Raw genomic sequence first — 23,300 nt, forward strand, 5'->3', positions numbered from 1 at the left:
GGTAGTCTGACACATGGCCAACATCACTTTAAAATCTCGGTCCACGAGCTCAGAGACGTTCACTTGAACAGGGTGTCATTTCATGACTCAGATCACACCCCTTCCTCAGTGCGTGCGTTTGAACTGCCTGCTCACAGTTGTTTATTAACAATGCAGAAGGGTGGACAGAAACTCATATCTAAGACACAGCGCAGGTGTAGTTGCTGTTTTCAGTTGCCTACACCACGAATCAAGTAATTTAAGTATTTAACAACATTTAGATATTCGGGCAAAGGTAACTTTTTCACTGACGGCTATTTCCCGACCTTCAATCAAGTCAACTGATATCGCTATCTGTTCTTAAACGCCGTTGATTCATCTGGACCGCTATAACTTGCTTCCTGAGATTACAGTAAAATCGACTGTTGACTTTCTGAAGCTCCAATTCTTTTTTGGAATGGCTACTGGGTAGGCCTACAAGTGCAAGCCTAATAAGCACCTAATCTTGGGATTCAAACTCAATTGAAAACTGACTTGAGGATTTACCTGAGGAAGTCTGGAGGCTTTCTGGATTCAGGGTTGGTAAAAACCTTTCTAGAAACGCAACGATGCCCGATGTACATTTCCGCTTTGTCTTCGTAGTCCTACTGGTGTCATGGGTGTCAAGCCGGACGCTGGACGAATGTATGGAATCCAATCCGGTTGCAATGATGAACGTTGTGCTCCTTGAGGATGAAGGCTCTGACTGGAGTTTAACATTCGTTGAGGGCGCAGTTATTGAAGCTATTGAACAGGACAAGAAGCTGAACGAGGCCGAAAGTATATATATTTTTAAATAAATCCTAAATGTCATTTATCATTTTGCTATAAGATTATTGCTATAATTACCAAATAGTTTAGAAACTCTAAATGCTAATTTAAAATAAAGTCATCAATATTGCAAAGTGTGCTTGATAATACCCTAAAACCTATATTTTTCAATGAATAAGCATCTGAACCAATGAAAGCATAGGCCTATAATTATACTTCCAAACAAGTTTATTAAGTTGTATCCTGTTTCTCTTGCTTTAGGTCTGAATTTAACCCTGACAGCCAACTACCGAGGCTTCAACACGACCCTGTACAGACGAAGAGGTTGTGGAAGCAGCACCTGTGAGGGAGTGGAGATACTGAAGTCCCTTCATGTGAGTGAAGTGTGTGTGGGGGACCAACATGGTGGGTGACTGACAATACTTCACCAGATCTCTACTGTAGTTAGTCACAGCCATAGCACACCAAGGTATCATTTTCCTGGTGCTGCTGAAATGCATGTGTCAAATAGACTTTCATTTATTTAACCTATGGTGTTAATGCCTGGGGGGGGGGGTCCTCATTTTGGTTGTTTTCTAGAGGAGCGGTAGTGTGGGATGTGCAATGCTGGGCCCTTCCTGCACATATGCCACGTTTCAGATGGTGGAGTAAGTATGACGCATCTAACACAAGCTACCCACAAACTCACTCTTCAGTTCAAGTACTAACCATCAATGCCACTGAATTATAGTCAAGCTTGTCACTGGAGTAACTGGCTAAGCAATAATATGGGGTTGTCAAGGGAATTTTTTAATCAGAGAACTCCATGTAGTATTAGGATTATTTTGTTTAATTTAAGATATTCTAAACAAAATAGTTGCTACTAAAATACTGCTTCCACAATACTACTTTTAGTAAGCGCCTACACAGTCTTCTTTATGGAACTAACTCTATGATAACTGTCATAACTGTCGGCTATTACGGGACAACGTTTACGGAAAGTGGACGCTGCTATTTATCGTCTTAAATATTTGCATAGGCTGATTATTACTAGTTTATGGCTTATCTGTGTGAGATTCAGACCAGGTGAAGATGTGGTTGTTTATCATTCTGGTGCTCTGCAATATCCTGTGCTGAACGGTAACAATACATTCATTTAGTTTGTCATCTATCTTTGAACCCATCTTGTGTCTGCCTTTGGTTGAGCTGTGAGTGTTTGGGTTGTATGCTCTATAGTGAGACGATTGGTCTGACACTGAGCATCCCGGTCATCTCTGCTGGGAGCTTCGGTTTGTCATGTGACAACAAAGCAAACCTGACCCGCCTCCTCCCACCAGCACGCAAGATATCCACGTTTTTTGTTAAGTTCTGGGAATTTCAGAGCCCCTTAAAGAGCGACTGGCAGATGGCATACGTCTACAAGAAACCAGATCCCACTGAAGATTGCTTCTGGTGAGAGACACACACACTCACGCACACGCTCTCTCTCATACACTCAGAAAACAACACATTTCTTCACTTCCTCTCTGTTGTTTCACCAGGTATATCAATGCTTTAGAAGCCTCTTCAGCAGAGTTCGCTGTGTCACTAGACCGAATAATGCTGCGCAGCAAAGATGATCTACAGAAAGCCCTCTTGAATGAAAATAGACATAGTAACAGTGGGTATTTTGTTACGTCTCTCATCTCCTTTACATTCATGTCAGCATCAGTGACTGTTTCAACCATTTTACCTGTTTGTATCGTAGTCTTCATTCTGTGTGGAACCCCAGATGACATCAAAGACATAAAGAACAACACAAAGATTAACCCGGACATCCTCTTCATGCTCATTGACATCTATGAGTAAGATGGTTTTAAGTACTTTTAGTTTTTTCTTTTTTTAACTCAATATACAGTGCATGCTCGGTTTCTCAATGTTAGATGGTTGACAGTACCAATTTACACCACAGAGAAATGTACCGGATAATGCTGTTTTTCCACAATCATGAGCAAATCTTGATGTCATGGTTGGCCCTCCTATAAAGTCACAGGTACCACACTAACACAACAGCTAGCCCGGGCATGGAGAACGTCCTGGTGCTCACCTTGCCTGAGAGGAACTACAGCCAAAGCTCTCGGTGGAGAGTCCCCAATGACACGGTCACAGTCTGTATTTTTATTCTATGTCCATCTCCTTCCTTTGATCTCTTGTTATCGATTTCCCCCTCCTTCTTATTTTGCTTTTTTCTCTCTGTGTCTCCTGTCACAGGAAATAAATGACTATGTGACAGGTTACCATGATGGTGTGTTGCTGTTTGGTCATGTGGTCAGAGAGAGGATGCTTGCTAAGATGGCAAAAAAAGAAGCAGGATTATTTGGACGCCCCATTCCCAAACCACAGAACCCCTTCAGGAATCTCTCCTTTGAAGGTAGGACTCAGGACATGGCTATATCCACCAATTGAACTTCCACTAAGTCTAGGTTCTTTTCCACCAAGTTGAGCTGCATAACCAGGCCAAAGTATCTACTAGTCTTCCTCGCAGCCCTCAGTAATGTCAGGGAGAACTGGCATACTGTACACCTGATCAGCAATTTAGATTTTTTTCCATTCACCGTCAGAGGCCAATGCAGCCGACATAGTAATCTCTAAAATCTTTTGTGATTTATTTATTGTTTGTCACTTTAAGTCAAGACAAGTTTTCTTTGACAAGAAAAACAATTCTCACTATTACAGTATTAAATAACAGTAAAACTGTCTATGCGTCTGTGTGTATTTCTGTGTGTGCGTGTGTTCAGGTATGGGCGGACTGTACGTGCTGGATGAGAACGGTGACAGAGACGTGAACTTCTCTGTAATTTACACCACTACCAACAACGAGGTCAGCTTCGATCCACAGCTGTCACAATAGTCAAATTATCTCCTTTTCGGTTAAACATTAGAAACACTTTTTACAAGGTTGTTGAGTTACAGTGTGCAGAGTGTGTGACTCTGTTATACGCACTTCCCCTCCAGTACAAAACACTTTTTGTGTTTGACACGTCAACAAATGAGACCAGAGTGGAAGACCACTACCCCTCTCTGTCCTGGCCCGGGTCACGCCTGCCTGACGACAAGCCTGTCCGGCCAAATGATAATGGTACTGAATAACCACTGCTTCTGTGAACATGCAGGACACTGTAATACACACCCTACAAGTGGTTGGATTGGGCAGTACATCTGAGCAGTAGGCTGTGTTGTGGAAGGTGGTGTGGATTCATATTCTGGGTGGATATGTGTATTTGTGTGATTCCAGACTTGCAGTTTCAGGATATCATAGTGATCGTGTTGAGTGTCAGTGTGGTAGTGGTGACAGCCATCGCCTTTCTCTTCTACAGGTACGTGCACACCACTCTGTGTTCTCAGTGTACAGCATTACCTGACAACATGCCTTCATGAGAAAAGCACTCTTCCATCCTGCCTTCGACACTGTTAAGGGATTGGTTCAGTGTGCCAACCCCCATCCTCCACTCATTATAGATATCTTAATAGGAAGGATGGAAGGAAGTAAGAAAAAGAAAAAAAAAGGTTGGCTTACTTACCTCCTATTGTGGTGCAGGCAGAACAGGAAGGAACGTCAGAACCAGAAGAAGTGGTCCCACATTAACCCAGAGCTGCTGGGGCCGCTGGACGGGAGGGAGGTGTCTCTGAAGGTGAGCTGGCCTACTTGGTACAGATGGTTCTCTTCTAATCTTAGACCAGGTTCTATTCTAAAGTCACATTAATAATGCGGTTTTTAAATAGACTATAGATTGTTATTGATGTGTCCAGATAACTGTGTGTGTGTGCGTTTTGTGACAGATTGATGAAGATAACAGGAAGGACAGCATCTACCAGATCCAACGGGCTCTCTATGACAAAAAGGTCCCACAAAAATGCTGCATACTTCCAAGCTATATCTAAAACAATATGAAGAGGAGACAGTCATGGAGTGTGTATGTGTGCGTGTGTGTGCGTGCGTGTGTATTTCAGCCTGTGATCCTGAAAGAGCTCAAACACACGGACGGCAGCTTCAGCGAGAACCAGAGGATCGAGCTCAACACTGTAAGACTTCAAACATTGTGTCACCTCCTCTACTTACGTCATTATATAGCAGTCTTTCCTTATTTATGTATTTATTGCCAGTAGATCAAATTTCAACATCACACACAATTAATTTGCCAACTACTGGACACAGAACAACAGGACACATGTTTGAATAATGTGGCATGGTTGGCTGCAGTACCGAAAGAGACATCAAAAATATAATATGAGCCACTAGAATTTGAACTTCCTCTTTAGTGGTTACATTCCCATGTTTTTCCTGTCAGCTGTTCCTTGATCCAGTGGGCATATTCGGCAGCTGTACCTGCTTGTTGGCCAGAGCCAACCATGCTTATCTGAATGAGGTTTTGACCACACATACTGAACACACATTTCATAAACGTACGTGTGTTCAGTGGTTTGGTGATTCTATCAAGGAATCTTTTATCTCTGTAGCAGTCAGCAGTGAGGTATATGGGCCAGACCCTGAGACCTGCCACAACTGGGTGATACTGCAAACTGTGGGAACGAGCGTGGGGAATCATCGTGACTGGGATGCCTTCATTTAGACTGACATATGTCCACACTTCACCTGCCCTCTTTCTCTTCCTCTCTCCCCACTTCTCTTCCTCTCTCTCTTCTCTCTCTCTCTCTTCTCTCTCTCTCTCTCTCTCTCTCTCTCTCTCTCTCTCTCTCTTTCAGCTACTGCGTATCGACTACTACAACCTGACTAAGTTCTACGGGACGGTTAAGTTTGAGTTTGGCGTGTTCGGAGTGTTCGAGCTCTGCGAGAGGGGCTCCCTCAGGGTGAGAGGGGGCGGGGTTAAATGGGAGGGGGGCGTGGGGCTATGGAGTGGAGATGTTTAAAATAGTTATAAAAGTGATGTAGTTCCAATATGTAAACTGTTTTTTAATTGTCTGTTTGATAAGCACCCTGGACATTTACCCTCACGTAGTACTCAAAACACTAAAACTTTAACAAGGCCCCAAATAGTTGATAAATGTCTTTTACTGTTCTCAGGGGGCCCTGCGTTATACGACAGCACACAGGTATAAACTGACCAACAGTAATGTGTTTTTTTTTTTCTTCTTTTTTTCACAGCATGTTCTCAACGATAAGATCTCCTATCCTGAGGAGACCTTTATGGATATGGAGTTCAAGATATCAGTCATGTATGACATAGCCAAGGTACCCTGTTAATGCAGAGCTCTATGTTTATAACCAAGGTTACAGCACGTATACAGTATATCCATGTATCTTCTGTACACTGTATAATGTCTTGTACATAGATAATATATCCGTTGTTACGGTGTAGTACAGAGTGAACCCAAACGCAACACAGATACAATGAGGTGATTTATTGGGGTGTAGTCTTGAGTTGTAGTCTTGAGTTGTGAACCAGCGGGTCGGCAGGCAGACAGGTACTGGGTACACGGATGACGATCCTGGGCACAAAGAAAACAGGTTTTATATAAGGCAAGTAAATCAAGAAATGCTTGAGGGTCAAAAGCGCATACTACCACAGTAGCTGTGACAACGATCTGACGAGGAGTGGTTGGAAAGCCGGGTTGAAGTATTGCAGGATGATGAGTTAATGGGCGGCAGGTGTGTAGGATCTAGGCAGGATGATACAGGCAGGATGGTACAGGAGAACTAGCAGGGGGTGTAAAAGGGACAGGGACCAGGCCGTGGCTGTAACATCCGTGACATTGTCGGTATGATACTAGTTAGTAGTGTGAAGACACTAGATACTGATTTCCTTTACTTATGTGAGTCTACGCTACCTCACTGTACCTCTCCAGGGAATGTCCTATCTTCACACCAGCAACATTGTGGTCCACGGACGGCTGAAGTCCACCAACTGTGTGGTAGACAATCGCATGGTGGTCAAGATTACTGACTTTGGCTGCAACACCATCCTCTCTCCAGGCAAAGGTACGGCCCTCTGACTGTCAATATTGATTAGTGCTGAAGGGGCTTTGAAGATGTAGCACCTCCATAGAATCTACACCGAGAGATTAGAGTAGAGAAAGAGATAAAGATTGAGATAGAGGTACCGTATTTCTTCGAATAAACACCGCCCTCGAATAAACACCGCCCTCGAATAAACGCCGCCCTCGAATAAACGCCGCACCAAAAATGAACGTTGTGTAATAAACGCCGTCCTCGAATAAACGCCGCACCAAAAAAATCTGAAAACGGTTATTTAATTGGTTAAATTCAACCCCAGTATTTATTACACATGTACATAACTTTCTGTTTGAAAGCTAACGTGTATGAACAGTTAGGCATGCTGCTTCAGATTTCTACACAATGTAGAACACCTGTATTTGAGACAGTTGTACTACCAACGCACACCTAATTGATAGCCAATGAGAAAGGGAATTGCCGCACTCATAGACAAACAAAGAATAGACAAGGAGGTCAGCGGTAGTAAATGAAACCTGCGTTTTTAGCAGCATGATTCATTTGTCTCAATGCCAGCAACGAAGTTGTCTATGGCTGCACTGCAGCTACAATTCACGAGATCACCCTTACTAATTAAACGCCGCCCTCGAATAAACGCTGCACCAAAAATGAACGTTATTTAATAAACGCCGCAGCGTTTATTTGAAGAAATACGGTATATCCTTTTCAGAGATAGATAAAGATACGGTACAGAGATAGAGAGATTTGGAGATAGATGTATTGTTCAGAGATGAGATACATATAAACTGCATGGACATAACAGGTCCCTTCTGTTAGAAACCATTGAAAATGGACTGAAAACATGAGAAAACTTCATGACACTGTCTTTGAAAACAATGAAAAAGCCTTCATTGTCATGGCACCGTCATAATAAACCATTAAAACACCTTCCATTTCAGGATCTAGCCTTCGTCGGCGAGTCAAAGGCATTTCATTTAAAACGTGTTGGAGAGAAAAACATTGCTTTTTCAAAAGACTTTAAAAGGCTTACACTAATAACAAAGTCAGTGACCATGTGATTGAGCCTTTTGTCTCTGTGTGCTCCTTCCCTCCTAGACCTGTGGACAGCCCCGGAGCACCTCCGCATACCGGGCACCTCCCAGAAAGGAGACGTCTACAGCTTCGCCATCATCGCCCATGAGATCGTCCTGAGAAAAGACCCCTTTTACACAAAAGCCTGCTCCGACCTCGCAGGTAAAGATCACACCTCAGTCACCACCAACCTTAGAAGAAACTCTCTACGAGTTCTCAGGAATGGACAGGAATAGTGAAAAAGCTCCATCTACTGGACACCATGTAAAATGCAATCCTCAAAAAGTTTGAATCACTGGCATCTGTTCTCATTCCGAAGACTTGAACAGGAAATGGGTGGTTTTATTTATTTTTTTCTCAGGTTTGTGATGCAATTCATGAGGAAACGTTTTTTGTTGTTTGGTTTCAGAGAAGCTGTTCAGGGTTCAGTATCCCAACGGGCCTCTGCTCTTCAGACCTGACATCAGCTTTGAGGCAGCGACTGAGAACGAGACTGAGGTAGCACATAGCGCAAATGGCTGTGCCTGATGTGGCTTAAGATCTGTGACGGTAGATGGTAATTCTGTTTGTGTGTGTGTGTATGGGTGCTTGTGTGTGTGTGTGTGTGTGTGTGTGTCCCACAGCTGTACATGCTAATAAGGTCTTGTTGGGAAGAGGACCCGGAGAAGAGGCCAGACTTCAAGAAGCTAGAAGTGTCTCTGGGCAAGATCTTCAGGTACACACAGCGTAGTGCATGTGTACACTACGTATGTGAATGTGTGAGCGTGTGTGCATAGGATATACCCGGACACACTATCACGTCAAATATATCCCAAATGTGGTTTGTCTTCCCAGCAACCTGCACCAGCAGGCCAACGAGACTTACATGGACAACCTGATCAGACGTCTGCAGATGTACTCCAAGAACCTGGAGCACCTGGTGGAGGAGAGGACTTCCCTGTACAAGGCTGAGAGGGACAGGGCTGACCGCCTCAACTTCATGCTGCTGCCTGGGTACACGTTCGCGGAGCTCTGGGTCCTACCTAAGCTGGGCCATGTCGGGGAAACGACTAGAATGTTTCTGAATCCACCTGTCTGGTGGAATTGTCAGTTGAATACGAATAATTTGCTCTCGGCTCGGATGAGAGCGACAGGGCCAGACTAAGGCCATCTTTCCTCCCAACCCCCCCATAACCTCTCAGACTAACTTATGCCTTCCAAACCCTCCACGCCCCTCCCCCCCCCCCCCCCCCCGCTCTCTCCCAGGCCGGTGGTGCGCTCCTTGAAGGAGACAGGCTGTGTGGAGCCCGAGCTGTTTGAGGAGGTGACGGTGTACTTCAGCGACATCGTGGGCTTCACCACGCTGTGCCACTACAGCACCCCCATGGAGGTGGTGGACATGCTCAACGACATCTACAGGAACTTCGACAGCATCTTGGACCACCACGACGTCTACAAGGTGGCTTCCTGCGTTGGGACTGGGGAGGGGGCGAGTGGGGGTGGATTTGCGAGGGGTTTCATAGACCAGGGGTCGGCAACCCGCGGCTCTAGAGCCGCATGCGGCTCTTTAGCGCCGCCCTAGTGGCTCCCTGGAGCTTTTTCAAAAATATGAAAATGGAAAAAGATGGTGTGAACATATTTTTTGTTTTAATTATTAAAACAGAAATGTTGAAAAAATATTTATTATACACATTTTTACAGCAAAATGTGTATGTGTATAATAAATATTTTATTTCAACATTTCTGTCAACGAAGATTTACGTCATAGCCTGCGACACACGTTTCTTTCAGCTCGGCGTAATGCCAGACAGGTGGCTGTTGCAAACAAACCGGCGGGTGTGTCATGGGCCATGGATCCCAAAGGGAAAAAGAGAAAGATAGCTGAGGAGAACAGAGGATTCAACAGTTTTTGGACCGAATCATTTGCTTTCATTGCCAATGCGGAAGGATTGCCTGCATGTTTGCTTTGTAATGAGTAGTTGTCAAATAACAAAAAGAGTAACAGACATTTCCAGGGAAGGCATGCTACATTTGCAGCCGAGTACCCAGTTGGGAGTGAGAGAAAAAGTGCGATTGCATGAATGCTCATTATGTATTTGTAGCCTACTTATCATTTTGATAGTAATATAGCTAATATAGACCAATTATCACCCTACGTCACACCACTGTCAAGCATGCTCAACTGCGCATGTCGGCTGCAAAGGACGGACTTCTCCCAGGTATACACTTGGATCAGGTCATCATATATCTCCGGCCACTGGATTTCAGAGCTTGACATTAACTTTTTGAGGCACTTGTCCTTTGAACAAATACATTTACGTTTCATTTGTCCATGCACAAAAGTCACTTGACCCCCGATACCTTAAATATCCTGACCGAGTGATAGGGCAAAACTAGCCTGGCTAACGGAGGTCACTTTCTCAGGCAAATGATGAATGAAACAGGCTTGGTTAAAGAAATCCGAGATGCTGGCTATCTTTAGCAGGCTTGTATCTACAAAAGGCAGTCCTCCCTGACGTTTATAGTGGAGAATGGAGTGAAATACAACATTGTGCACACTGCCAGTGAGCGACCCGAGACTGAGGCTAACAACGTCAAAACAGTGTCACTCAGATTGCCAGTTTTACACAAATCACAAAAATAATCGGACCAGCTGGCTAAAAGCAGAATTCCCACATCTCTTTAAAGCTGCCCTGCTTGACTTTTAAGGTGTATAATTGACTGTAAAACTGTAAAATTATGAACTTTGTGACGTGAAGACATAGCTGCCGCATAAGATGCGGTCTACCGGGCAACATTCTCACTCAAATTTCAAGACTTTTGTAACCCAAATCAAAATTCTGATGTGACAGATCAATGGGGAATCGACTTTTCTCTTAAAGGCTGTCCTTCTCGACCTTTTTGGTCTTTTTAAATCATACTATTTGTATAATCCGTGTACTTCTCTAACCATTATAAAGGCTATCCTTTCCCGGTTTTCTGCAGCCACATTGCGCGCGCATCCCGAATGTTTACAAACAAATAATTGGTCTATAGACACTTACAGCATGTGTTGCCTTCATTATAAGGCATATATAAGGCTTTTAATTTTTTGCGGCTCCAGACAGATTTGTTTTTTGTTTTTTTGGTCCAATATGGCTCTTTCAACATTTTGGGTTGCCGACCCCTGTCATAGACTGACGGATCGATGATATCTGCAGTGACGTCATGCTGTATGCTACTGTGTATCCAAAAACAGATGTGGCCCAGCTCAACGTGGGTTAAAACAACGCCTGTTGTACTCTCTTTCTTTTCTTTTATTCTCTCTCTGTCTCTCTCTCTCTCTCTCTCTCTCTCTCTCTCTCTCTCTCTCTCTCTCTCTCTGTCCATCTCCCTCTCTGTTAGGTGGAGACAATAGGCGATGCATACATGGTGGCGTCGGGGTTGCCGAGGCGGAACGGTAACAGGCATGCGGTGGACATCGCCCACATGGCCCTGGACATCCTGGCCTTCGTAGGGACCTTCCAGCTGCAGCACCTCCCAGGCCTGCCCCTCTGGATCCGCATAGGGGTGCACTCAGGTACCCCGCTGCACCTCTGCACACAACACACACATTCAGAAAACGTACTGTACTAGTTGGTTTGGGAGCAAGTGCTGCTTACACTCCAGTGGAACTCACAATACAACAGTATTATTTATTGATTCTGTTTTGTTGACTTGTTGTTTGTATTTGACTAGGATAGTTTGGTCCCATGTAGATATGTAACGGTTTAGAGAAACTGTAGGGAATATTCGAGACGCGTGTTACTTTTCTGTTTTTATCAAGGATCATTTGTTCTTGCTGTGACTGTGGATTGGCTGTGTTTTCAGGTCCGTGTGCAGCAGGGGTGGTGGGGAACAAGATGCCTCGCTACTGCCTGTTTGGAGATACAGTCAACACTGCCTCACGCCTGGAGTCTACAGGCCTGCGTAGGAAACACACACACACAGTATCTTACACACACACACAAAAACATACACGCACATAACTCTCTATCTTACACACACAACACAACACAACACACACACCTCGCACACACACAACACAACACAACACACAGTATCTTCAGCAGATAACCCCATCTATCCTTTGTCTCCAGCTTTAAGAATCCATGTCAGCCAGTCCACCATCAACATCCTTCAGAGAACAGACTGCCAGTTCCAGTACGAGCAGAGAGGAGAGACCTACCTTAAGGTCACTGGGTTTCCGTGCCTCTCATTGTCTTATGTCCCAGCTCTTGTTAATTGGTGACTATGTACGATATACTGTTACAGATCAACCAAGCCTGTAGTGTATGTGTATGTGACGTGTGTTTAATGGGTGTGTGTGTGACTTAGGGTAAAGGCAAAGAGATGACATACTGGTTGACAGGAGTGACGGGTACAGAGCACAACCTACCCATGCCCCCGACGGCGTGAGTAAACTGGGACAACTGATGAGGATTTTCAAATGCTACATTTAAAACTCCTTGATATAATACCATATGTAGTCTATATGCAGTAGAAATGATGTTCAGTTACTTAGATGACGCCTTATATGTTGTACTATAAACGTAATGATTATAATATTGGGTGTGAAGTATTGGCGATCACTTCATAGTCCAGCAAGAATCCTCCTCTCCTCTCTCTCGTGCCTGTTGTGTGCCCAGGGAGAACTTCCAGCGGCTGCAGCAGGACCTAGCGGAGATGATCGTGTCCAGCCTGGAGAAGCGGGGCCCAGGGCCCGAGGGCCCGGAGAAGAGGAAGACCCTGTCCACCAGGATCCGCCGCAGGGACACCGCCAGCAGCCAGGGGGATGGCCTGCCTGAGTACTTTCACCTGGCCATCACAGATGACCCCAGCACCTACCTGTAACCCAGCACTAACCTAGAATCCCAGCACCTACCTGTAACCCAGCACTAACCTAGAATCCCAGGACCTACCTGTAACCCAGCACTAACCTAGAATCCCAGCACCTACCTGTAACCCAGCACTAACCTAGAATCCCAGGACCTACCTGTAACCCAGCACTAACCTAGAATCCCAGGACCTACCTGTAACCCAGTATTTACAAAAAACTCAGCACCTACTTATAATCCCAGCACCTACCTATAATCCCAGCACCAACCTGTAACCTTGCACTTACCTATAACCCACACCTACCTATGATCCCAGCACCTACCTATAGACTGCACAGTGATGGGGACAGTGCACCGTTGTTAGAGTTTGATGGAAGTTGCAAGATTGTCTGAGATACATCTAAATCACATTACCAAAAGAATCGTGTAGTGTTTAGACAATATAGATGCCAATATGTCCCTAAAATGAGGAATGAATGTTTCATATATGACCAGGCCTGGACTGGTAATCTGGCATACCGGGAAAATGCCCAGGGGGCTGACGCACTTGGGGCCGATATGATATTTAATATATAAATCTTTATATATTATTATTTTTTTTTTTATCAACTTAGAATTGGCCAACGCCCGGCCCATAAAGCAGGGACAGCGGCCCATTGGTTCATTTTACATACTGACACTGGGCTGGCCCAATCACATCTCTTAACTCTTTTGATGTACTGGTGGGTGGTGCCCGACCGATTGTGGTGGGCCGGTCTGAGCAAAAATGCCAGGGACATTGTTTTGTCCCAGTCCAGCCCTGTATATGACTGATTGTAGCACTTAGGTATAATAGTGACTTTATATGCTTCAAAATGCTTAATGAACGCTTTTTTTGGACAAAAAGATGTTTCCAATTTGTAACGAGTCCATGTGGTGAACAATGAACTTTATACTGATACCTTCATTCTCCTGCCTCCATTGTAATCTTAAAAACTGAATGTGGTCCTGTGTGTGTACTGAATCGAAAACATCTCATATCCTCTTCTGTATGACACGCCCACAGCCGTACCCGTGTCTATGTTGGCCTTCCCTAGTGTGTCCCTGTGTTCTGTGTGCATCAGGTTCGCCTGTGTCCTGTTGGATGTCTGTCAATGGTCTCGTTAGTGTTGTTGCGTTCACCTGTGTCTTGTTTGGTTCTGTATTTAAGTCCCTGTTATTTGTTCAGTCTTTGTAGTGTGTTTCGTGTAGCCTGTGTCTCGTACTTGTTCATCCCTCCTGTCTCCACCTTTATTAGTAAACCTTTGTTGTTTCGTGAGCCCTGCCTCGTCTGTCTCCTTGAGCTTGGGTTCTCCCTGCACCTCGTTACAATGTATGTATAGTTAGACCAAATGACCTGCTTCTATACAGTCTCTTTGATGTTGAATATTTATCTTAACCAAATGCAGGGTTTCCCGCAGCACTTTTCAGTTAAGGCGGCCGCCTAAGCAACACACGCCTGCCGCCTTAACTACGTCGTAAAAAAAATGGCGATATCCGCCGTTGTCCTGTTTTCTCCCTTCCATTTCAAACCGTTCCATGATTTGTAGATGTTTTAAATGTGTGTGTGTGTTAGTTTATTAAACTGTCAATCAGTTTCTACAAACATGGGTGTATGTATTGTTTTGTGTCTGGGTTCTGTTTCAAAATACCTGTCAACTGTGGAGAGTTGTATTTTACTCTTTTGAATACAACACAAATAATCAATATTGTTTACGAAATGAACTAATCTAAAAATAATGTACAGTATATTTCAATTAAAACATCCTTTAAGAAAGTTTTCATTGGAATCCAATCGACTTCATGTCATTTTTGATAATACTCACAGTAGCAGCACATATGGCAAAATATTAATATTATCTTGCCTCACCAACACAACACATGACCAAAATAAACACTTGAAAAGCATTACAGAAGCACACGTTACGAACAAAACACAGACAAGACAGTTCACTCAGTTGGAGCACTGTACAGTCTTGGTGGTCACCAAGGCTGCGTCCCCAAGCTCAATTGCAGGAAGTGGGATCACATGTTCCCTCACAGACCTGCACATTACCAGGCCCCCCTCCCCCTGACCCCACTCCCCCTGACCGCCACCACACCCTGGGGAATCCCTGCAGCAAGGGAGACCCTCTTCCTGGCTGAAGGCTGTGTGGTCCCCCCCACCGTTCATCTGGGGCCAGGATTGAGGACTTCCCCTCTCCCTCTGTAACACCACCACAGAACCATGGTATCTGGGTCTGTCCATAGATGGATGGGTTTTATCTGGAACCTCCAGACCTGCCTCTGGGTCATCTGGAGAAGGCACAAGAGTCACTGTGTCAGCACTATGTTTAGGAGAGAAAACAAACTTGGTCCAAAACATACACACGACAAAAAAGCAACCTGTAGCTCCTGCCTCAAACTTTCATTCACAATGACAGTTTGTCGTTTCAGTTACTAATCAGACAATGCCAGTTCTGCAACCAAATCAACTGTTCTTTGGCCGAATTGTTGTGCTTTGTCCCCCTCAGGAACACAGAGGCTGCAGTTAGGTTGTACTAATGAGGAATGTAATGTCGGTATGTCTATCTCTGTATGCAGTCAGGCTTGCCCAGTAACAAACTATTGTGTCAACAGCACAGTAACTGTGTGCAGTAAAAGTGCATGGGTAGCTATGCGTCTCAGGGGAGACAATCAGCACACTTTCGCAATGAGTAATTTCAGAAACCTTGAGACTTGCGTTAGCTCCCTTGCATTTGCTGTCTTATTAGCTCTCGTTACTATCTATGCTGGTTCAATAACACACTGGAGCCTGGGTTAAACCGTGTCACGTTTAACACGTTCAGTCACGCGTCTGAGTGTGTTTGCATGATAGTTGGGTCAGGTGAGAACCTCTGTGTCCTCCTAAACCAGCGGATGTGTGCTGGCTGTGAGAGAGCTGCTAAGGGCCAGGAGGCGTCCCCTGAGGACCAAACAGAAAGGGGAACCGAAACAAGAGGTTCTGAGCTAGGGAAGAACGTCAAGCTTCATCTATCTGCTGTACCAAACTCCTTACTTACATTCATCTCTCCTCTGATGGAACAATAACTGACTACAGCTAGGAGACATTTATTTTATGGGATGTTTCCCAGACATGGAATTAGTGTACGGCATTTGTTTAATTGATAACATTCAGTGATTTTCAAGTATTTCATATTTCAGGTGTTATATTGGTCTGGACTGTTACTGTACATGTACTTTGATACATTTTCAATATCGTAATCAACGTCATTGTTTTTGTCTCACCTGCTGAGTTAGTGTGTGTGGCCCGCAGTCTGTATATGATGAACCAGAGGCAGAGAGCCAGGACGGAGCAGTTCACCACCACCCCGACAGAGACCCACACAGCCAGGCTGAAAGCAGGGTCTCCCATGGTGGCCGAGGCATCCGTCGCCCACCTTACCACAGGGGAACCTAGAGGAAGAATGCACATGATACCCTCACAACAAAGCACTCTTTATATTATTAGCCACTTAATACAAGAGAACAATCATCTCTGAGGGAACTGAATCTGATGATCTCTGTCATCTCTGATGATCTCTCTCTCATTATCTGCATGTCAGCAGAAAGTCGCTAGTCAAGAGACCACACCAGAAATCTAGACTGGAGTGGACACAGCTAGGTCTGCAGACCTAGACTGACAGAAAACAGAACACTCACTAACCTGTGGCTGGCTGAGGCCGAGGCAGGGGTCTTCCTGTGGTCATCCAGAGGTCATCTTGTGGGGTTGGAGAGGGGACACAGGTGACGAGTAGTCTGTCCCACTTCTTGCCACGAGGACAAGCCTCCCTGCTCATAGCGATGGCAGGTCAGGTGACTGGCCGTCCACACAGAAGAAACCTGCTGCCTCTCACCTCAGAGAGAAGAGTCTGAAAAAAACATACAAGTGGAGCCATGTGGACGCTGAGAGACACAGAGAGGAGGAGAGTAGTGGAATAAATATAGCCCCTCAACAGACGTTTCAGTTCTGCTGTTTTTGCAGGAAAGAGTGAATCACTGAATGTGTCCCGAGAGAGCAAGAGAGAGAGAAAGAGAGAGAGACACAGAGGAGTGGAACAGGCGAGATGGTGGTGGTGGTGGTGGTGATGTTGTGGAAAAAACATCACACTGCTGTAATTATGAAGATGGAGAAATGATTATGGATAATATGATTGAAAATGAACCTCTTAATCACCTTTATTACTTTTATACGCTATATTACTGAAAACCAAATTCAAAGCTGTTGACTGATTAGAATTGCCACTATAACATAAAGGCCAAACGTGGAAGTCCTGATAGATAGGGTTTGAGTGCAAGAGAGAGAAGTATGTGTGTAGGTCTAGTAAGTAAAACGAAGCACAGAAGTATGATGCAAGGGTATGTGAAATCACCAACACGTGACTAAGTAAGGACACGATTTATTGTAAATGGCTAAAACGTCCATTCGCGTCATGAGATTGACTCCTGCCCATGCATTTACAGTAACGTTTTTGTCCTAAGCAGCCATTAAGCACGCCCCTACCCGTTGCCTCAGGTCCGCCGGCGCAAACACCCTAAAAACCATCAGTACTAAGCACCGGACCTGGGGTGACAGGGCCTCCATATCCGTCTGGCTCCCAATGTAGCACTATTTAAAAGATCCCTCAAAACTCACCTTTTCAACCTCGCCTTCATCTGAACATCCCCTGCTCCCTCCCCTCCACTATTAGACTTATATGTTAGTTTTCTTTTTCTGTATAATATTCTGTTTGTCTGTTTTGTTCAATCCTTTGTCTTTATATTTTACTGTTGTCTTGTTCTGCTTCCTCACACTTGTAAAGCAACTTTGGGTATTGAGAAAAGCGCTATAAAAAAATGAATTATTATTATTATTAATTAAACCGACATAATATACTCTTTAATAAGAACAGTGTTTTTACATTACAGAAGACTGTGTCAGTAAGCAACATAATTTTTCTTTCGCGTAGACTACATGCGGCAATCCTTACAAAACATGGCAACATTTTCATTGTCAAACACAAGCCATTCCCGTCATTCAGCCATTTGTCATTACATTTTCTTTGTTTCTGTAGTGCTATCAATATCCTCATCCCCTGCCTCGTTCCTCTTCTCGCTCCCAGAAGTTTGTCCTAACCACCGCCGCATTAAGTTAACTTTTTACTTTACTACTCTAGCTAGCTCTTATTACCTCCAATGATCCTCTATGCTTTGTTTAACTTCTTCCTTGTGTTTTCTGGTGGACGCTCCGTTCGTTTCCACGGTTTCTCGCGCTGGTTTCACTTCTAACTGCGCGCAGGCAATGGCCGTATAAAACGTTATCACTTAGCATTACGGCACAGTGTTCATGGGAAACTTAGGAAGTACTGCCAGGGGGATAAATGACCGAGAACCATGCCGAGAACAGAGCCTTATGTATCATTCATGTAATGCCTCATGTATCACCGGCCAAACTGGCTAGTGAGTTTTCATTAACACCCGCCAAAGGAATTTTAACCCGCATTTGGCGGGTTGGCGGGTGTTAATTTATAACCCTGCACGCGCCACACATCAGGGGACAGATTTATGTCCTTAAACTCAGTATCCCTGTGCAGCTGGGCTGCAAGGCCTCATGAGGGCCCTGGAAGGGGAAGATAGAGGAAAAGTACTGGCAATGTAAATTCTGTGACAATTGACCAACCGGGTGTGAAATACATAAATGCATCTGTGACCAGATATAATGCACCAAAGACAAAATATCACAAAATGATGGAGAGTAAATATATAAGCGAATGTCCGGAGAAAAATTCCAGTCAGACTCTGGGGTCTACTCACGTTTGTTGGAATCAATCCTTTGTGTTGGATTCGAATAAACACTTTGCATCATACTTTGCTGCCGTTTCCGTGCTGTTTTACATTTTGATATTGGTTAAAAACGTAGCTTATTATTTCTTTGACAGTGAGGTGGTGACACACCGATACAAGATTCGGGCTACTAAACACTGTACATCCTGTGACAACAATGTGCAATTTGGCTAGGGGCACAGTTTTGATTTTTTTTATTACCAATAAACTCAAGTGCTGTATGAGTTCATCAAAACAAATACAAAGTTTGAAAGACATTCATTTCACATGTACAAAAACAAAAACACAGGCATCGATCATGACAGTGATATTGGCCCTGAGAATTGCATTGTGATGACAGTTTAATTCAAACAACAGTGTTTCTACGCAATCTCAACAATAGATGATGACTTGTTACCTCATTACAATCAAGAGCATATGACTAATAAACAGGTCTTGGTTTAGGCCATGGTTGGAAACCTCAAACTCATAAAGCGTCCACTAAAATGAAGGCTTCATTGCAAAAGGACAATCATTTAGGTGAATACAGCAGCACCTCATTCCTATGCCCAAGGCATGTATAGTTCAAAGTAAACTGAGCAGGAAAAAAACACACATAGGCAATAAGCATCACACACTGCTAGAATTCTTGATTTCAAACCGTTGATCACTATAGCAACGTGGCCCCTGAGGATGTTTCCTGATAGCCGCGCTCCACTCCCTCCATAGCCCTCCCTTTCAGGGGGTGAAGAGCAGGGGCTGCATGTCTGTGAAGGTGAAGTTGTAGACGAGGGGCAGGCCCTGGTGAGCCGTGCTGTTGAAACCGTCCCAGGAGAAGGGGGGCAGGCCGTGCTGGGTGGTGGGGCCGTTCACAGCCTCGGCCTGGAACTGCTCGGCCATGTGGTAGTCTGTCACCTGGAGAGAGGGAGGGAGAGAGAGGGAGAGGGAGAGAGAGAGCAAACATGTGAATTCTAAATTTTACAACAATTACTGGTATATATTTTATGGGCATGTTTCATGCTTTATTGGACAGCGTAAGTGAAGTGTGACAGGAAAAACAATGAGAGAGAGAAAGCCATCAAGCCATGCAGCAAAGGGCCCAAGCCAGATTCAACCCCAGGTCACTAGGGTAAGGTCTCAGCCTACACGGTGCACACACGTTTCCGGTGAGCTACCAGGGCAGCACATTTCTGGTTAATTCTGGTCTAAGGTCATACCTTAGTGTCATAACACCCTCCTGGACTGGGGTGTGTCTGCTTCAGGTCATTACGACAGCAGATGGACTTGCAAGGGTCTCCTTTGGAGTAGGGGTCATTTTTGTAGTCTGAGGAGGAAAACAGAGCGACGTAAAATTGTGTCAAACTAACCAAAGAAATTCACAGAAAATAATCAAAGAAACTAATTTACGATGAAACAATGAGAAAAAACGAGTCTCTAACCGTTGTATCTCATGATGTATTTGAGGGAGTCCAGGTCTTTCACCCCAGCCTGGTCTCGTCTGAAGATCTTGGCCCGTGGGCAGAGGTCATAAGAGAAGTCGTCTCCATACTCGTCCCACATCTTACCGTAGCCACTCAGAGCGTAGATCCTAGAGTGGAACGGGATGTTGTAGGAGGGCCAGTAACCTGAGGAGAGAAAAGGGAGAATGAGAGAAAGTCGGAGAGCCAAGAATGTGTCAAATAGAACTCCAAATGTCGAATTGAATTTCAAAATATGCTTAATCATGTTGTCAAAAGTGCCCCCCCCCCCCTAAAAAGTAATTTTTCTGTTAGACTTTTTTTTTTACCCTTTATAATTGTGTGTGCAGTCTACAGCATGTCCTGTGTAGGGTGTGTGCGGTCTATGTGCATCTCACCCCTGCGCAGAGCCTGTGTCTGGTCTGAATACTCCACCAGGCCTGGGATCTGCTCCACCACAGTCAGAGCTCCATCCTCCAAGCTGTGGCCCAGCTTCACTCTGCTCCTGTCCAACACCATGTACTGGTTGTTATAGGTACCTGAAGGGAAGCAGGCACATGAGAGTGACATTTAATGTTTGTCTCAGAAAAAAGGAACCAAAACTAAGACTAAAACAAAACCCCCTCCCCCCTCCTCCTCACCAGAGTTGTATGAGGCGAAGGTCTTGGCCCACTGCTCCCCGGTGTTTGCCAGGGCATGTGCTAGCCGGACCCTCTGCCAGGCCAGCAGGCTGTGGGGGGTGATCTGGGAGAAGAGGGAGGAGTTGAAGACGTTGTTGGTGGTCTGGGTCATCATGAGGCCGTTGCCCAGCAGGTAGAAGTCATCCAGAGACACTAGGAAGCCTGTGAGACAGGAAGGTGGGGGGGGGGGAGCACAGGGGGAACAGAGAGAGAAAGTAGTTAGAGGCATTATTCATTGCTCTTCTTCAGGGGATGTTTTGACATGGGCATTTTTTACCAGGGTAGCTGCTGAAGGATAGTTTGCCAGTGGCGGTGTGGGGTTCGCTGACACGGAAGTCCCAGTGTTTGTAGATCCGCATGGTGGCAGCGTAGGTGTACCAGCTGGAATGGGCAAACAGCAGGTTCTCAAAACCTGGCAGCATCTGCATATGTAAGGGACAGATGGTTGAAGGTCAGCAGGCCTTAAATAGAAACACTGAATATGACTGAGTACATTAGGATTGGGTGGAAAAACAGCTAGATATCTTGCTGATGGATTCATTCATCCTTGGTCTATATAGGGGATCCTATTCAAAATAACATAGCTTACATGGGAGATTAGTACATTGTAAACAAATGTTGTCTTGTGTTTGTACATGGCGTCAGTGATACCTATCCTAGGCAGGACGGAGTAGGCATGACCGCTAACCTTGATGAGGGCAGAGCAGTGACCCATCCCTGGCAGTTGGAAATCACGGAGAGGAGGTTTGGTGTTGGGGACCAGCGCAGGGATCAGGTCCAGCAGGTCGCCTACAGCGTTCAGGAACTGGACCGCAAACAGCGACAGAGGCTGTGGAGAGGCACACGTAGCACAAATGTACGTATAGAGCAATTGCATTTATTTGGATATGTATGTTTTTTCTATCCATCCATCTCTTCACATGTTTCAGCCTACCTTCTGGCCTTGTTTTTTGGCCCAGTGTGCCACCCCTGCCTGGAGCCCATCCATCTGGGCCACTATGAAGCCAGTGTGTCTCCACAGAGGGTCGCTGCCCTTGTTTAGCTTCACCTGCTCTCTGGTCCATGCATCCTGCTTACTGACACACACAAGGGACACTGTGTAGTCATTGAGAATCAAAAGCCAATGTTGATATGAAATGGAGTGTATGAACTGGATGTCTTTACTGTGGTTGTAATGCTTTCTGTGGAGGCGAAGAAAGTGGCTCACTTCATAAAATCCTTCACTGGTCCTAAGACCTTGGGGTCCTCGATGATCTGGGGATACATGTTGGCGTAGTGGCTAATCATTTGCCTGTTGAGAAATGAAAAAAAAACGAAAAAAAAGAAGTGAAACCTTTATATCCATATGCATACGGCTACGTGGAAAATCCCCTCCCTGTCTATCCTCCCAGCAAAATATTAAATCAGTGGTGTAAATGTAGTCAACAACTTTAAGGAAAAACAACAAAAGCAGCACTCACGGGGCAGTGAGGAAGCCTTCGAGGAAGCCTGCCAGGAAGAAGGTGACCTCGTCAGACTCGGTGGTCTCTCCATACCCTGCCCGCAGCTCCAGCACACTCCAGCCCGTGAGAGAGAGGCTGTCGTTGAGGTATCCATACGCACCACCCTCCTTCTCCAGCACCCCCTCCTTCAGCAGGACTAACTTGTGTGTGGCGTCCCAGTACACTGTGGCTGCTGTCATCTCTGGACAAACACGTCAACAATTCACCTTAGTAAATCTGCTATGTTCTACCACTATTGGTGCACTGTACACTAAACTCCAGCTAATGGAAAACACCCTGATAGTAATGCTCTCAGACTCGGGAACTGGGGATATACAGTAGTTCTGGACTGCTATGAGGAGTTTTTCTAGCAGGTATGAGATTGATGACCGGGGCTGCCTGCGAGGGAACACATCTACATCAAAATAGCAGCGTTGTTGTTACAGTGTCGACTTAAAAGGTACTAAAAGGTATGAAATCTGAATTACATAAGCAGTCTGACATATGGAGGTTTCTAGTACAGAAGAAAACATAAAAACAGAAATGGAAGTTCGAATTAAAGTTCCCACCAGAAGACCGATATGTTGTAACTTGTAAATAATAATATTAAATATATAGAGAGCTAAATAAACGATAAAGCACACAGGTGGAAAGTAATTCTTTATCTTATCTTGTTTAGAAGGAGATAGTTGGTTTAAGAATATTTTGAGCTTTTTAGCTCGCATGAAGCCTACTTACTGTTAGGGCTACCGCTGGTGAAGGTTATAGCCACACCGAGCAAAGAAAATATACATAGCCTCGTCTCAAAAATCATTATAGCCTAACGCGTGAAAATGTTTACAAGACTGGTAAGAGCAACCTCGCTCACAATCTGTACTAGCAAAAACACAGGACTGAAAGCATGAGGAAGAAATGAAACTCGGAAAGCGCATACAAGTTTCCTCAAACTAAGGTTCGCTTCTTTACTCATTGGCAGATCCGGGGGTGCGGAACTTGTCCCGATTGGTTACAATCTGGGATCGAATGGGAAGGGAGTAATTCCATCTCACAATATTCAATGTAAAATCATGATAACAATAAAACACAGTTGAAGCACACTTACAAAGCAATAAAACCGCATGAACAAACTGTAGCAAATAATTACACTGTACAACATACAACGATCATTCGGATCAAGCCCAAAATAGGTATTAAATCAA

The 23,300-nt window shown here is 44.7% G+C and overlaps 3 protein-coding genes and 1 long non-coding RNA gene across 5 annotated transcripts; 1 reads left to right on the forward strand and 3 right to left on the reverse strand.

Annotated features, from left to right (window-relative positions):
- The first annotated feature begins 157 nt into the window (after positions 1-157).
- gucy2ca (guanylate cyclase 2Ca) lies at positions 158-13,942 on the forward strand. Of its 2 annotated transcripts, XM_062479078.1 has the most exons (28): positions 158-798; positions 1,051-1,163; positions 1,369-1,436; positions 2,005-2,220; positions 2,310-2,428; positions 2,516-2,612; positions 2,795-2,915; positions 3,019-3,178; positions 3,546-3,628; positions 3,763-3,886; positions 4,043-4,124; positions 4,346-4,439; positions 4,588-4,650; positions 4,759-4,830; positions 5,512-5,616; positions 5,912-5,998; positions 6,613-6,745; positions 7,835-7,972; positions 8,220-8,308; positions 8,434-8,525; positions 8,645-8,803; positions 9,056-9,248; positions 11,174-11,348; positions 11,639-11,737; positions 11,908-12,002; positions 12,146-12,222; positions 12,457-12,651; positions 12,763-13,942. In XM_062479078.1, exons 1-28 carry the CDS (start codon positions 588-590, stop codon positions 12,770-12,772), a joined length of 3,270 nt encoding a protein of 1,089 aa, XP_062335062.1. In that variant the 5' UTR covers positions 158-587; the 3' UTR covers positions 12,773-13,942. The 2 variants fall into 2 exon arrangements, with proteins under 2 accessions (XP_062335062.1, XP_062335053.1); XM_062479069.1 differs by lacking the exon at positions 12,763-13,942 and having other exon boundaries at positions 12,457-12,747.
- On the reverse strand, positions 6,154-6,424 carry LOC134035346 (uncharacterized). The gene is made up of 2 exons (XR_009932355.1): positions 6,331-6,424; positions 6,154-6,255 (listed from the first exon to the last, which is right to left on the reverse strand). It is a non-coding gene; the product is annotated as an uncharacterized LOC134035346 (long non-coding RNA).
- LOC134035148 (uncharacterized) lies at positions 13,438-16,586 on the reverse strand. Its single transcript, XM_062480013.1, has 3 exons — positions 16,349-16,586; positions 15,931-16,098; positions 13,438-14,958 (listed from the first exon to the last, which is right to left on the reverse strand). Exons 1-3 carry the CDS (start codon positions 16,479-16,481, stop codon positions 14,618-14,620), a joined length of 642 nt encoding a protein of 213 aa, XP_062335997.1. The 5' UTR covers positions 16,482-16,586; the 3' UTR covers positions 13,438-14,617.
- A 2,083-nt stretch (positions 16,587-18,669) lies between these two features.
- plbd1a (phospholipase B domain containing 1a) lies at positions 18,670-23,071 on the reverse strand. The gene is made up of 11 exons (XM_062479393.1): positions 22,840-23,071; positions 22,081-22,303; positions 21,828-21,911; positions 21,555-21,696; positions 21,309-21,449; positions 20,898-21,042; positions 20,582-20,782; positions 20,339-20,479; positions 19,923-20,108; positions 19,701-19,807; positions 18,670-19,398 (listed from the first exon to the last, which is right to left on the reverse strand). The coding sequence occupies exons 1-11, from the start codon at positions 22,913-22,915 to the stop codon at positions 19,222-19,224; spliced, it is 1,623 nt and encodes a 540-aa protein (XP_062335377.1). The 5' UTR covers positions 22,916-23,071; the 3' UTR covers positions 18,670-19,221.
- Between the last annotated feature and the right edge of the window lie 229 nt (positions 23,072-23,300).

Source organism: Osmerus eperlanus, chromosome 2 (genome assembly GCF_963692335.1).
Source record: "Osmerus eperlanus chromosome 2, fOsmEpe2.1, whole genome shotgun sequence".
In the NCBI taxonomy this organism is placed as follows: Eukaryota; Metazoa; Chordata; class Actinopteri; order Osmeriformes; family Osmeridae; genus Osmerus; species Osmerus eperlanus.

Coding starts and splice junctions, on each gene's coding strand:
- gucy2ca (XM_062479078.1), top strand. CDS start 588: ATGCCCGATGTACATTTCCGCTTTGTCTTCGTAGTCCTACTGGTGTCA. Junction 2,429..2,515: donor TGAAAATAGACATAGTAACA/GTGGGTATTTTG, acceptor TTTGTATCGTAG/TCTTCATTCTGTGTGGAACC. Junction 4,831..5,511: donor AGAGGATCGAGCTCAACACT/GTAAGACTTCAA, acceptor TCTCTCTTTCAG/CTACTGCGTATCGACTACTA.
- LOC134035148 (XM_062480013.1), bottom strand. CDS start 16,481: ATGAGCAGGGAGGCTTGTCCTCGTGGCAAGAAGTGGGACAGACTACTC. Junction 16,099..16,348: donor TCGGCCTCAGCCAGCCACAG/GTTAGTGAGTGT, acceptor TTCTTCCTCTAG/GTTCCCCTGTGGTAAGGTGG. Junction 14,959..15,930: donor CACACACACTAACTCAGCAG/GTGAGACAAAAA, acceptor TGCCTTCTCCAG/ATGACCCAGAGGCAGGTCTG.
- plbd1a (XM_062479393.1), bottom strand. CDS start 22,915: ATGATTTTTGAGACGAGGCTATGTATATTTTCTTTGCTCGGTGTGGCT. Junction 21,450..21,554: donor CCAAAAAACAAGGCCAGAAG/GTAGGCTGAAAC, acceptor GCCTCTCCACAG/CCTCTGTCGCTGTTTGCGGT. Junction 20,783..20,897: donor ATCCTTCAGCAGCTACCCTG/GTAAAAAATGCC, acceptor CCTGTCTCACAG/GCTTCCTAGTGTCTCTGGAT.